Source organism: Trematomus bernacchii, unplaced genomic scaffold (genome assembly GCF_902827165.1).
Source record: "Trematomus bernacchii unplaced genomic scaffold, fTreBer1.1, whole genome shotgun sequence".
Lineage (NCBI taxonomy): Eukaryota > Metazoa > Chordata > Actinopteri > Perciformes > Nototheniidae > Trematomus > Trematomus bernacchii.
The window spans coordinates 1,712,111-1,724,795 of NW_022987429.1; the positions used below are offsets into that span (position 1 = coordinate 1,712,111).

A 12,685-nucleotide genomic window follows, 5' to 3' on the forward strand; every position below is an offset into this window, starting at 1 on the left:
TGCACGGGCTAAAGGGGTCGTTTACTTGCGTTTTGTTTGCGTGTGCACATGTTTGTGTGCCGTATCACAACATCTAATATGAGGAGACACGGGTCAGAAATTGAAGCACTAAGCGAGCTGTTTTGGCAAATATTACATTTTTATTTATTTGTTCCTATATTGGTTTGCATTTCACCCAACGCTCTCTCGCTGCCTCTCTCCACACGTGTGCTTACGAAAGTGGAAAATTAATAAAATATGGCCTTATTGGGCCTTTGTAGAAGAGGATTTTATCTGTGCTTAAACTGATTTTATTTAATATCTGTCCTCTTGACTAAATAAACCTGACCAGCTATTAAAATATTTACTTTCATAATTCCTCCTTTATAAGTCTTTAAAAGGCAGCAGTAAGCATGTATTATATCACCACATTGTTTGGGATACAAGGATCCAAACATACACCTAATTTAGTTCGGGGGGTGGAGGTTTGGATGATGCGCTTGCTTTGCTTCAGTGTCCCCGATTGCCTGCAAATTCCCGTGTGTACGTGCGCATTAATTACTGGTTTAATGGGAGTATGACTAAAAATGTAAAAGACGGATTAGGCGCAGGGAACGCGGGCCTACGTCCGGTCTGCTCGCCTCACTTAAAATGCGAAATGGAAAATCAGTCTGTATCCAACGAAACGGATCTATAAAGAACATTTGCATCCGAGCCAGCTGTTCACTTCATCTGCACATAAATCCGCAACACGATAGGGCTATGTCTGGCCCTGGAGGAGCCTATAATGCAGACATTTAAATAGCCTATACGTTTCTGTTTTACTCTCAATATCCTAAATATTGTGTTTCTAAAAATGTGTTAAATTAGTGCAAACAATATGCTAATTGGGCAATAATTGGACTCTAATTTGCTGATTACATAATAGCCTGCCATAGGAATCCGTAGCTGTGACTTTAAATACAGCATTTCTTTAAATGAACTGCCAGTAAGTGGGTTTAGTCATGAATTCGTGTTTATGAAGGTTGTTTATTTTGCGCACGCTGAGTTTAGATAATAAGCATTTGAGTTGCTTGTTGCAAATTGCGGTGAGGTAGATTGAAGCATTATATGTGTTGCATGCCTGCACCTCACATGGTGTAATGTTACAGTAAACGCAGCGGGGAGGGCTGACAGGAATATCAGTGTTTTGTTTATTTGTCTTTAACATGCGTGTGCTTTTTAAAGATGCCATCCGGAATTTTTGTTTGATTGTTGTTGAAAGTTGAGAAGCTCCAAGTTTGCCCTCTGCTAGACTACACAGGCGCATACATACACAAACACACCCCTTTAAAAAGGCACACACACACGCGGGGTCCCTCTGAGCTCAAAAGAAGGAGGAAAAAAATGCGCCACTGGAGCGTCTTTCAAGGGGGGAAAAGTTAAGGAAGACAGAAGAGGACGAACCAAGGGGAGACTCGGATGAAAGCACCTCCTTCGCTATTTCTACTCGCACCGTAAATAGATGGTTATTTATGCGCATAAATGAAACTATCCTAAAAGGTAGCACTGCGTCTTTTTTTTGGATAACATAGCGGGGAGCCACATCCACGCCAGACTCACATTTCCGGACAGAAACTTAGATTTAAGCTATACTGGACCTCAGTTTCCTGTATTTTCGCTATAAACACAATTCCTGGTGTCCGAGTGTGTTTGGACGGTGGAATTATCTCCATATAGAATAAAACGCCGACGGCTGGGACAGACAAACCCACCGGTGTCTACAACTGGTAAGTGCAGCAGAGGAGGAGCAGAGGCACTAGCCTACAATAAATAAAACTGAGTTGTGAGTTAATGCAAGTGAATGGATTTGTTCCACTTCGTGTTTTGCCTGCTCGGTGTGTTTCTGTCGGAATTTCAAAGCCATGGCTGTAACAGAAAGCAGCATGAAGTGCTGTGAGGGCAGGGTTCGCCTTACAGGTCGCCAGATGATAATGATGTATCATTAGCGGTGATGGAGTGCGCGGAAATAAAATAAACGGAATCATGTAAAACTGTATTTATTACCGTTTGTGAAATTCATAAGTAAATAGTTAAATATAAATAAAAATATCTGAAATAAATAGACATTTGTGCATTTCGTAAAATGGTCACGTAGTTTAATCTTCTGATTAGCAACATTTTGTACGAAATAATGTCAATTGAAAGTATATTTCGTGCCTGACTCAGTCTCAGTTCAGTTTGTTGCTCTAAAGTTATTAATAATGTTTGCGTAAATGCACGTAAAAGTGTGGGTGAACCTAACAACAAAAAGTATTAACTCTCCTTCACTGGCCTAAATAAAATGGTGAGTAAGCTCTTAAAGCAAAGTTTAAATAACCCTGTTAATCGAAAGGAGTATCATGAGTTCAGATGAGTTCGACCCTCCTTTGAATTGTTTTGCATTACAGGAAGAAAAGCATTTGGGTAAAAAAGAGGCGACGTTCACCGTCTCGCTTCTTTAATTAATATGGGACCATATGGTGGAGGTTAGCTTCTCCCGGTAAAGGCTGCTCTCTCATGCTGCACGGTGTTAATTTCAGAAGTAAAGCCAGTGCGAGGCAATGCCAGCTTTCTGTCTGCACTGGGCCTCGTGCCACGTGAGTCACTGATTCACATCAACTGTTGGTGCTGAGGTCGGTGCAGTGAGAATGAATGGAAGAACGGGATTAATAGGAGTAATTATGAAATGAACGCAGCTATTTCTTTAAAACGCTCATAGTTGTACTTCAATGTGGTAAAGTAAAAAAAACAGCACTAAATATGTATAATGAGGATTCATTTCCTGAAAGTATTGTGTTATTATAAATGTTGTAGGCCTCAATTCTATTAAAAGCTGTGTTAAAAGCTGTGCATTATGTCTATTTGCCCCATATGCGTTTTTAAACTAGCAACATATGATTTTTTTACTAACATGTAAATGCATTTCATAATATAGACAACTTTTTTTTTCTTTTTAAATGGTAGTTGTATGTACATGTTAACGAAATACATGCCTTTACAAAAATAAGAGATACGTGAAATAAATAGGGAATAAATCAATGTAGAAAATAAGTTTTTTTTTTTACACCATTCTTTTTTACACAGTAATAATAAAATACAGTGAAATGCATAAATAACACCGGTTGTGGTTTCAGAGGCCGCGGAGCAGCCAGCAGGCTGAAATATTGGAAGGAGCCCCTCATTAAATCTCACTGATTAGATAACACTGAGCCGCGTGCAATAACCTTACACCTTACAGGCTGACCCCCACTATTTCATTTTGCAGTGGGGATGTAGAGGATGGATGAGAAGAAAGGTTGTGCCGGTACACGCAGTAAAACTTAACCTCCAATATCTGCATCTTCTGAATAGGAGAAAAAAAGGCTCGCAGAGGATGTAGAGCAGGTGAAGGGAAGAGCTGAGGAAAATGGTTAACAGCATGACTGCATGCAAATTCCCCCCGAGTTGAATTATCATAAACAAACAGTGTGAGCCTGGACTAATAAAACCCCATCTGTGTAACTTCATATCGAGGTAGTATGAGGGCTGCGATAATGAATTTTGTAATATCCCACCGACAGACATCTCAATCAGACTGTAATCCCGTGATTTTACTGCGGAATCACTTCATTCTCCTCTGCAGGCTGCACCAAAACACAAGACCCGGCTCATGCACAACACGGAAGGTTTTATATTTTCAGACTGCACAAAAATAAATCTGACGCTGGAAAAAATAAATAATACATAACATGCAATAAATAGGAATGTTTGACTCCTATTTTTCCTGAATCAAATCCTACACAAATTATTGTATTTGCTTCTTTTTTTTAAAATTCAGAGATAAGTCACTAAGTCACTTTCTGCTATATGTTCTAATATTGGCAGTTATTTCCTGACTCGTGTTAATTAAACTTTAAATAGGTGAATCACTGCCTCATTCTTACAAAAAAAAACAGACTTTGACATGTGAATAAGACTCACTAAAAAGAAATCATCAATGAAATCCGAACTTGATGTCATTTGTAAAGCATTTACCTCATTATAATGATCTTTACTGAGCCTGCTATCACACTCGTTGAATGTCTGATTTTTTTTTCTCTCCATCCATTTGAAATCTTTCCTCAAGACCACCATCACTTTTGTCTTGTAATCTGATATTTATCCTTTGAGCACACCACTATTCCTTTTAGTCTTCTGTTGACTCCAGAAAGTATTGACTGCAGAAGTAGAGTTGGATGTCAGTGACCAACACAGCGGGGTTGTTTACCAGACTTAAAGGCTAATTATGTCTCTTTTGTCTGTTGTTCCAGAAGCGGTTTCCTTAAATTGCCATAATGGACTCCCACTGCCGCAAACTGGCCACCACCTGCGCGCAAATAGGTGAGTATCTGATCCATCACCCATCACAATTCCAACAGATCGAAGTAAAAATAAAACGTGTTTGGTCATTAGTAAAATAGATCTATTATCTTTTGCATTTTACATAGGCCTACAAGTATTTTATTTTATGTTTTTCTATTTACACAGAACGGTGCTGTTGACAATAATGCAGGCTAAAGGTCAACGTGTCTGCTGCCTTTCAAACAGTAGGCTACTTATTATTTACAGCTAATATATTTTTTCATCAACATCATTATTTTTATTTTTTCAAAAGTGGCCTAAACACGGATATACGCTTCCTAAAACCTGAGCTGTTCTGTTTTAGTAGCTATTTGGTGAGCTAATAGTTTTTCGAGGTTTCTTAAAACAACCTTACTATCTTAAATTAAAAAGGCAAAATAACGTTAATGTCTCACAAAATAATATCCCATTTTCAACTCGCAGTTCAGTACTCTGAGATGATGATAACATGCTGTTTTATTTGGACTTTTTGTAGTGGATGTTACTAGTTTGTTCCAAAATGATTGGTAGCCTACTATTCTGGCCTCTTTTGCTCGTCGGTGTGAGAAGTTGTGTGAGTCCGTGGTGTGTGCTGTGTTAGAGGGACACCTGGTGGTAGAAAGTGGAGCTGCAGCTTCAGAGCATCATCCGATTATTTGATCAGGATGCAGCTCTGCAGCCACGTTAGTTATTGGAAAATTAATATTGTCATATATGACCATGAAATTAAACATGTACTTGCATTAGGCACAGGAAGGCTGTGCTTGTCCACAACGACAAACAATGTGGATATTTTGATCATATTACCAGAAACAACTACAAATAAAAAATATAAAAAAAGAGACTAAACAAAAGCTTAAATCCCATGCTCGACAAAGTCTGGGATTTATTAATTATTCTCCAATGTGGAAAGGGAAATTACATCAAGTCTTGTTAGGGTCTTAAACGAATAACCAATAAGTCTCATTCCGTTTCATTTAGCCGACATTGATGGGGCTGTATGTGGCAGAGGGCAGGATGATCATAGCTCCTCGGCTGCACAATGTGAACAACCATCGATTAGGAATAATAGGATAACTAAAATAAAAACAGAATTACATGGAGGGGAGGGATGCTCACAGATAGACACACCAGCGCCAAATGTTTTGCTGTAATATATGCAGCGCTTGTTGGATTGACTCCGGGGAAAACTAAATGTATAATGAAAGCCCATCCGTGAGGAGGAATATACTAATGGAGGAATCTGATGTCCCCTTAATCCTATGTAAAAAGCCTTGTCGTCTCCCCCTATATTGACTGAATTGCTAATTAATGGCCCTCAATGGCGGAGGCCTATTGCGCGCAGTAATCCACAGAAGAGAGATAAAGCATTCAGAAGGTAGGAATGAAGAGGAAACCGATAATCCACTTCAAGTTTAGTATTACAATACGGCGTAAAGGAAAAAAGGAGCAACACAGTGTTCGCTGCTAGGTTTAAAATAAGACGAGGAAAATATTGTTCTAGTATTGTTGTGTTTTTTATCAAACAGCCTTATTTTGAAATGTAAAATGTTTTATTTTTACAATCAAATATATCTAATGCACAACATTATTCATAATAAAATAGCCCATATAATATTTTAATATACAAGTACTCATTTTAAAAACGCCTTTTGGTTAATTTTTAGAAACGTTGTGAGAGGCCTACTGTTTACCTATACAAATAATGACAAAAACATTGCATATGATGATTATGAGTTAAAATCCAAAGTATTTAGTCCTCCAAACAAGGTTATAATGCACTTTCAGACGCTTTTGGCTACCATATGTTTTAATAATGTCTAGTCCCTATACCGCAGAGTATACGCTTGTGCGTGTGTGCATGTGTGTGTCTGTGTGTATGTTGAATTCTGTCTATGGTCTGCTGGTATTTATACATCAGGGGCTTTCACGGGATTAGCCCATAACTTCTTAACAGCGCCAAGTCCAAATGTGCTGGCTGAATGGGCGTCCGCCTGGACACGTGGAGATGGGAAGTGTGTTAGTGAGGAGGGTAATCAAGCAATCGTGAAATGGAATTAGAAAAAAGATGAAAGATGAAAAATGAAAAAGTCATTTTTCATTTCCAGTGGAATTGACCGCACTAATTGGCGTGGACGTGTCCTCTCTCCATCACCTGTTATGCAGCTGACATATCTCTCTCATCCACCGGTTTTTCCCTGCAAGGGTCTACGGACATGCTGTATTGTAAAGTCCCCGAAGACCAATTTATAATTTGGGATACGGTTGTATAAATAAAATGTGATTGATTTGATTGATTGAATCTCCCACCTTGAAAATTAAACCCGCATTTGTTTGATGAGACGCGTTTACTTTGCCTTTACGCATTAAATCCTTGGGGAGTTATAGGTTAAAGAAATGTGCTGGCATATCTACTCAAACTCATTAAAAGTCCTCCTTCAGAAATTCTTAGGCAAATGAGAGTCTTATCAGATTAGAAGAAAAAACACTACAGGAGTGCTGGCTGGGAAAGACTGAGGGGTCCAAACGCAAAGTGGGGAGAGAGATCCAGTTAAGCACCCAGATAAAGTAATCCGCCGTCAACAACCTGAGTCTGGTAACTGCGCTCCGGTGGGGTTCATTTAATGGGTATTTGAACGTCAACTCTGGGGAGGGCCAGAGGATCGTCTCATTTGACAAGTAGTATGACAATGCTTTTCCTAAGTGGATATCACAGAAAGTTGTACTTTATATTCAAGTAAGATTATGAAGATTATACAGATAATGCTTACATTCAATGCATTTGTTTGCCTTTCGGTAATACTGACACAAGTAACGATACCGTTATCTTGGTCTACATGATAACGTTTGGCATAACCATGCACCGTTTAGACATTTTTTAAACAGCATGTCTTTTGACAGGATCATTGTGCTAGTAGTCTATTGTTTGATATTCAGTGTGCCTCTTTTCTTTATACGGCTTTCAATACAATCGGCTCGGTGGCTCGCTTTATCCACAAAGAGTCCCAGAGTAAACTGCAGTGACGGAGCCTGCGGCTCATCTTGGGTATCAATAGAACTGCATTGTTTTACTGGGCCACTGGACCCATCTCATAAAATGAGGCCAAACTGTGTTATTTTCATTTTTATTTGGTCTTGGGCTGCTGCGCAACGGAGCACCGTGGGTACACCGTGCGTCCCATCTCTCTTTACATGCTTTTATTTGGAAATGAAAAATAAGCGCTAGCTCCGGCATAAACACATTGGCACACAGATCTCGTTTCTGCGAGCTCCGGTTGGTTGGGCACACCGTCATATCCACATGCGTGTGCCTGTCAGAGAGGGGGCGGGCGCAACTCGGTGACGTGGAGCTGTGGAGAGAGGCGCAGCTGAAATGAACAGAGAGCAGTGTAGTGTATGCCTCTGGATCTAATATCACCTACCTGTCCTTGTCACTCTGATAGTCAGCCGAGGTAGCCACTGTTTACTGCCGGAGCTAGTATGGCAGCACTCAATGGCCTATTTTAAAGCATTTTCCAGTTTTAACAGAAAGAAGGTTTTATCTCAACCGCAAGAGGGACTGTTCTGGTGCGCGTTTTTTGGAGAACCGAACAAATTCCGCAGACGGACTTTCCGCTTATCCTTGCTGTACTAGAGGGACTTACTCTGCTTTTGACAGCCAGTTTTGCGATCTTCCGCCAATGAACTCTATGAGGGATCCTTTAAACACAGACCATCACCACCTTACAGGGAATAAACTTGCCTCCACGCACCACACGGCTCTGGCGATGGCCTCTACTTTACAGCCGCTGCAGCGGTCTGTGGACTCTAAACACCGGTTAGAGGTGCACACTGTGTCGGACACGTCCAGTCCGGAGTCTGTCGGTAAGAACCGCTTGGGGGGGGCAGATGTTTGCAGCAAGGCGCCGCAGATGTCATCTCGATATCAAACAAAAGGTGGCTCATATTTATCAACGTATAGGGAGTTTATTGTGCATGCAAAAAAGGCGATTATCGCTGTCATTAGACCAACACGTAATTAGTTTTGACACTTGTCTCATGGTGTGAAAAGTTCTGTGTTATGCAAAGTAAAGAGAGCTTTTGTTGTGCAACTGAAATTACCCTGGCATAGATATGATCCGTGCCTATTAAATAATAATATAACATTATGAATTCAAATAAAATAAAATGAAGCGAAGTAAAAAAAACAAAGAAAACAGTTTATATTGTGCATCAGAGCATTTCCTCCAACATTGTCATGGATTCAGGATTGTTTCCCCCCTCTCTATGGCATACAGGCCATAATCCGCCTGACCCAGACTAAATCAATTTATTTCCTCTTGACAGAAAAAGAAAAGAACCAAAATAAAAACGACGACTCTTCAGATGACCCAAAAAAGAAGCGGCAGCGGCGGCAGAGGACTCACTTCACCAGCCAGCAGCTGCAGGAGCTCGAGGCCACTTTCCAGCGGAATCGCTACCCGGACATGAGCACGAGGGAGGAGATAGCCGTGTGGACCAACCTCACAGAGGCCCGGGTCAGGGTGAGTACTCCCTTGGGTACAAATAAAAACAATCCGTGTGTGTAATTTCGGGTAATTTGTGCCAAGTGCCCGGTTAACCTCCCAATACATGATTCCTTATTTTTACGCACTGACACCAAACTTTACGCACGGCTGAATTTTCTCGAAAATAATGTAGGACATAGTTTTGAGCTGGGAAACAAATAATCAGACTCTTGTTTAAATAAACTCCTGGTACGAGCTCGATTTAATTAGATTGTATATCTTTGTCCATATAATTCTAATCATATAATGCAAAATAAGCATTTTCAAATTATTTGTGTTTCTGGGCACATTTGAATCAGTTCAGTAATTTCATAATAAAATATAACATCAGCTAATTAATTGTTATTTGCCTATTAAGTGTAATTACACGCTAAGAGGTGGTTAACAGTTAAGGTTGTTGACATTTGTCGGTGGCAGATACCAGTCGTGTTCTCCTGTTCGTGTGAAAGAGGTGCAAAGCTTGTATTTTGCGATTGTCGCCCTGGTGCTGTGTGATTAAGGTCAGAGTGTGTGCAGGCTGCAGAGGAATACACATTAGGATGTTGCAGTGAGACCCCAGTGTGTATTCTGCGAAGATAAAAAATGAATCAAGGCAGAATTGTCTGCACAGGAAAACAAAGACATATATTTTTAAGGATTTACAGACATAATATTATTTACTAATATACGCTTCGTGTGGATTTAAATTAAACACTAGCACCAACAAAACAATTATAATTACATGTAGAACTCATATTGGCTATTTCAATAAATATAGAGGCTAGTAAATTAAGTATTTCAAAAATATTTTTTTTCTAACCTTCTCTAATTTCTTTCGCTCTAGGTTTGGTTCAAGAACCGGCGAGCCAAGTGGAGGAAACGGGAAAGAAACCAACAAGCCGAGCTCTGCAAAAGCGGCTTCGGCCCGCAGTTCAATGGACTCATGCAGCCCTACGAAGACATGTACCCGAGCTACACGTACAACAACTGGGCCGCCAAGGGCCTCACGTCGGCGTCTTTATCTACCAAAAGCTTCCCTTTCTTCAACTCCATGAATGTCAACCCCTTATCCTCGCAGAACATGTTCTCGCCGCCCAACTCCATATCCTCCATGACTTCCAGCATGGTTCCTTCGGCGGTGACCGGGGTGCCGGGCTCCAGCCTCAACAGCCTGAATAACTTGAACAACCTCAGTAACCCGTCCCTCAACTCGGGGGTGCCCACCTCGGCGTGCCCCTACGCGCCTCCGACCCCCCCTTATGTGTACAGGGACACTTGTAACTCCAGCCTGGCCAGCCTGAGACTGAAAGCCAAGCAGCACTCGAGTTTTGGATACGTGCAGAATCCGGCCGCTAATCTGAGCGCCTGCCAGTACGCCGTGGACAGACCAGTCTAATACCTACCTGCACAGCAAACAATGACCCCCTTAGCAAGTCATTATAGGTGTAGTGACGCTATAAGTGTTGTTTTTCTCTAAAGGGAGTCTGGCAGTGAGATAATTGTACTTTTTACACGTGTTTCAGGACATTTCTTGATTTTTTCTTGTTGGATTGTGACTTGCATTATTCTCACTTTTTCCATCAAGTTGTTGCCACTTGTTTCTTGAACATCCCCACACTCCTTAAAGAAACAAGTGAGACTATTCCATCCGTTTATTTTTTGGGGAAAGCATTTGATTTTTAGGGTGATTACAAGACCTATTGGTTTGTTATGGGGGTCATTTTTTGCAGTGTGTGGGTAATCACAAACAGCCGGCCACAGGAACAAGAGACTACTACAACTACTTTTTCATTTTTCAAAAAAGGGCACTAGAAGACTGAACCACTGAAACAAGTTAAACTCCAGGTCGGAGTCAAAACTGAAACGGGAGATTTTAGGTTTATTCCCCTTTGATGAGTCCAGGCCTGCTTCAAACTGCACCACAGTAAACCAAAGGCCTGTTTTATTCTTCATAGCTCTTCGTAAGGGTTTTTTTTCTGGTGGATTTTGGACGTTTATTGTTGACTGAAAAGGTTGTATATATATTTGAATTATCATCTCCTGTTTGTTGAAGCGAATGCGCTATAACCCTCCAGTCCTCTCCAGGTTCAATTTATCAACGCATGTGAAAAAAAAAAAAAACCTAAAAAGGAATCATGTTTTGCTTGCAAACAAAAAGGGAATGTACATACTAAAACGCACCAGTTGTGTGTTTCTAACATATTATAAATTTATTATTAATGTCTGTGTGAATATCGACTTAGAATAGCAATTCTGGATAAAAAAAAAAAAAGAAGCATCAAAAATGTTCCTGCGACAAATTATTTGGTTTTTTGCTCTGTGTATACTATTTGGTACGGAATTATGTTTGTTTTTTTTCAACATCCAAAAAAACTATTGTGTTTTATTTAATGGAAGTAAATATATTGTTCAAAAACATTCTGATGTTATTGAATCTTTGTGTTGGTAGTCTGTTAGTGGAGTGTAAAGCAATGACAGTCTGTCTATAGCCTTTCGATTATGTGAGGTGCTTGTGCGGCTAATCTATAGAGGAAAACAATGGCCGCTCCAATACACATTGGCGAGATGCTCCGTCAGATTAACTGCTGAATACATGTCTGCCTGCCCGGCCAAGATGGGCACTGGGGCTTGAAATAACACGGGAATCAACAAACAGGAGGGGGACCACACAATGGCGACAACAGTCCATTAGGGTTTGTTATTTCTTCCAGTGTTTGAACTCAGGAGAGATTGTAGTTCCCTTAAGGGGATTATTATGGAAACGTTCACAATAAACAGCTTTAAATAAATTATTGGATTCTTTACTACATTCGTATTAATCCATGAAGATGATCTATACAATGTGTGAAATATAAATAACTCAAACATATATTGTTTAGAAGTTGTGTTCATAACAAGCGTTGCTCCCTTTTTAATTATCTTTATGCAGCCTACTGACTCACACTATCTGTTTGCGTTTGAATTGTCCCTCTCTTTGTAATTGGGCACTTTTGAAGCCATGCTTTATAGTGCGCAAATGAGCCAAAGCAAAGCTACGGTCTAGGACAACGATGAATTACAAGCTTAAGCAAACACTCGCACAGACACTCAAACACACCGATAAAGAGGTATGTTGGGCAGGCGGGGGACGGGTGCAGATTCGTGGCTACAAGCAGGAGACACCGTTACAATCCCCAAAGAAAACACACAAATAAAAAAGTAGCCTACGCCTTTTGGTTTGCCGGGTGAGTTTCGGTAATATTTCATCCTCATAATGTTGATCTTTGTTGGTATTCTATTAAATCATTCAATACCATATAAACTATGATATTTAAGAAAAAAACCTGTCCGTTGGTAAAGGAGCTGATTTAATATCATGCTTAAAGAGGCCTTTATTCATCCCCAAAGGGAAGGTTATTATTAGTAGATAAATCAGTCCAAATGTTTTTTGCAACAAAATAATAAATAAACACGAGAGCATTCTTCATGGATTTTACATCCATGAATACAAAAAAATCCGAGCTGCAGTGCACATCCTGCAGCCTGAACTATTGAACTCTAACTACACAATTAGACTTTATCGCTAAAAAAAAGTGTCACCTTTGATGGAGTCGCTGACGAGGAGCAATAATCAGCTGACAGGGGATAAGTCTCGGCTGCTGCTGAGACGAATACGCAAGTCTGCATTCCTAATACACATCCACACAATCAACATGTGAACAGAGGATGACCTGAAGAGAGGAGGGAAGTGTTCATTTGGCTGAAACGGCGCGCAGGACAGCAGACCTTTAGCCTCTCTCCAGCCTGCACAAGGTAAGAGC

General features: G+C 40.3%; 1 protein-coding gene across 3 annotated transcripts; it reads left to right on the plus strand.

Annotated features, from left to right (window-relative positions):
* The first annotated feature begins 1,408 nt into the window (after positions 1 to 1,408).
* On the plus strand, positions 1,409 to 11,658 carry pitx2 (paired-like homeodomain 2). Of its 3 annotated transcripts, XM_034140828.1 has the most exons (4): positions 1,409 to 1,748; positions 4,290 to 4,359; positions 8,686 to 8,882; positions 9,730 to 11,658. In XM_034140828.1, exons 2-4 carry the CDS (start codon positions 4,314 to 4,316, stop codon positions 10,279 to 10,281), a joined length of 795 nt encoding a protein of 264 aa, XP_033996719.1. In that variant the 5' UTR covers positions 1,409 to 1,748; positions 4,290 to 4,313; the 3' UTR covers positions 10,282 to 11,658. The 3 variants fall into 3 exon arrangements, with proteins under 3 accessions (XP_033996719.1, XP_033996704.1, XP_033996712.1); XM_034140813.1 differs by lacking the exons at positions 1,409 to 1,748; positions 4,290 to 4,359 and adding an exon at positions 7,891 to 8,295; XM_034140821.1 differs by lacking the exons at positions 1,409 to 1,748; positions 4,290 to 4,359 and adding an exon at positions 7,891 to 8,223.
* The last annotated feature ends 1,027 nt before the right edge of the window (positions 11,659 to 12,685 follow it).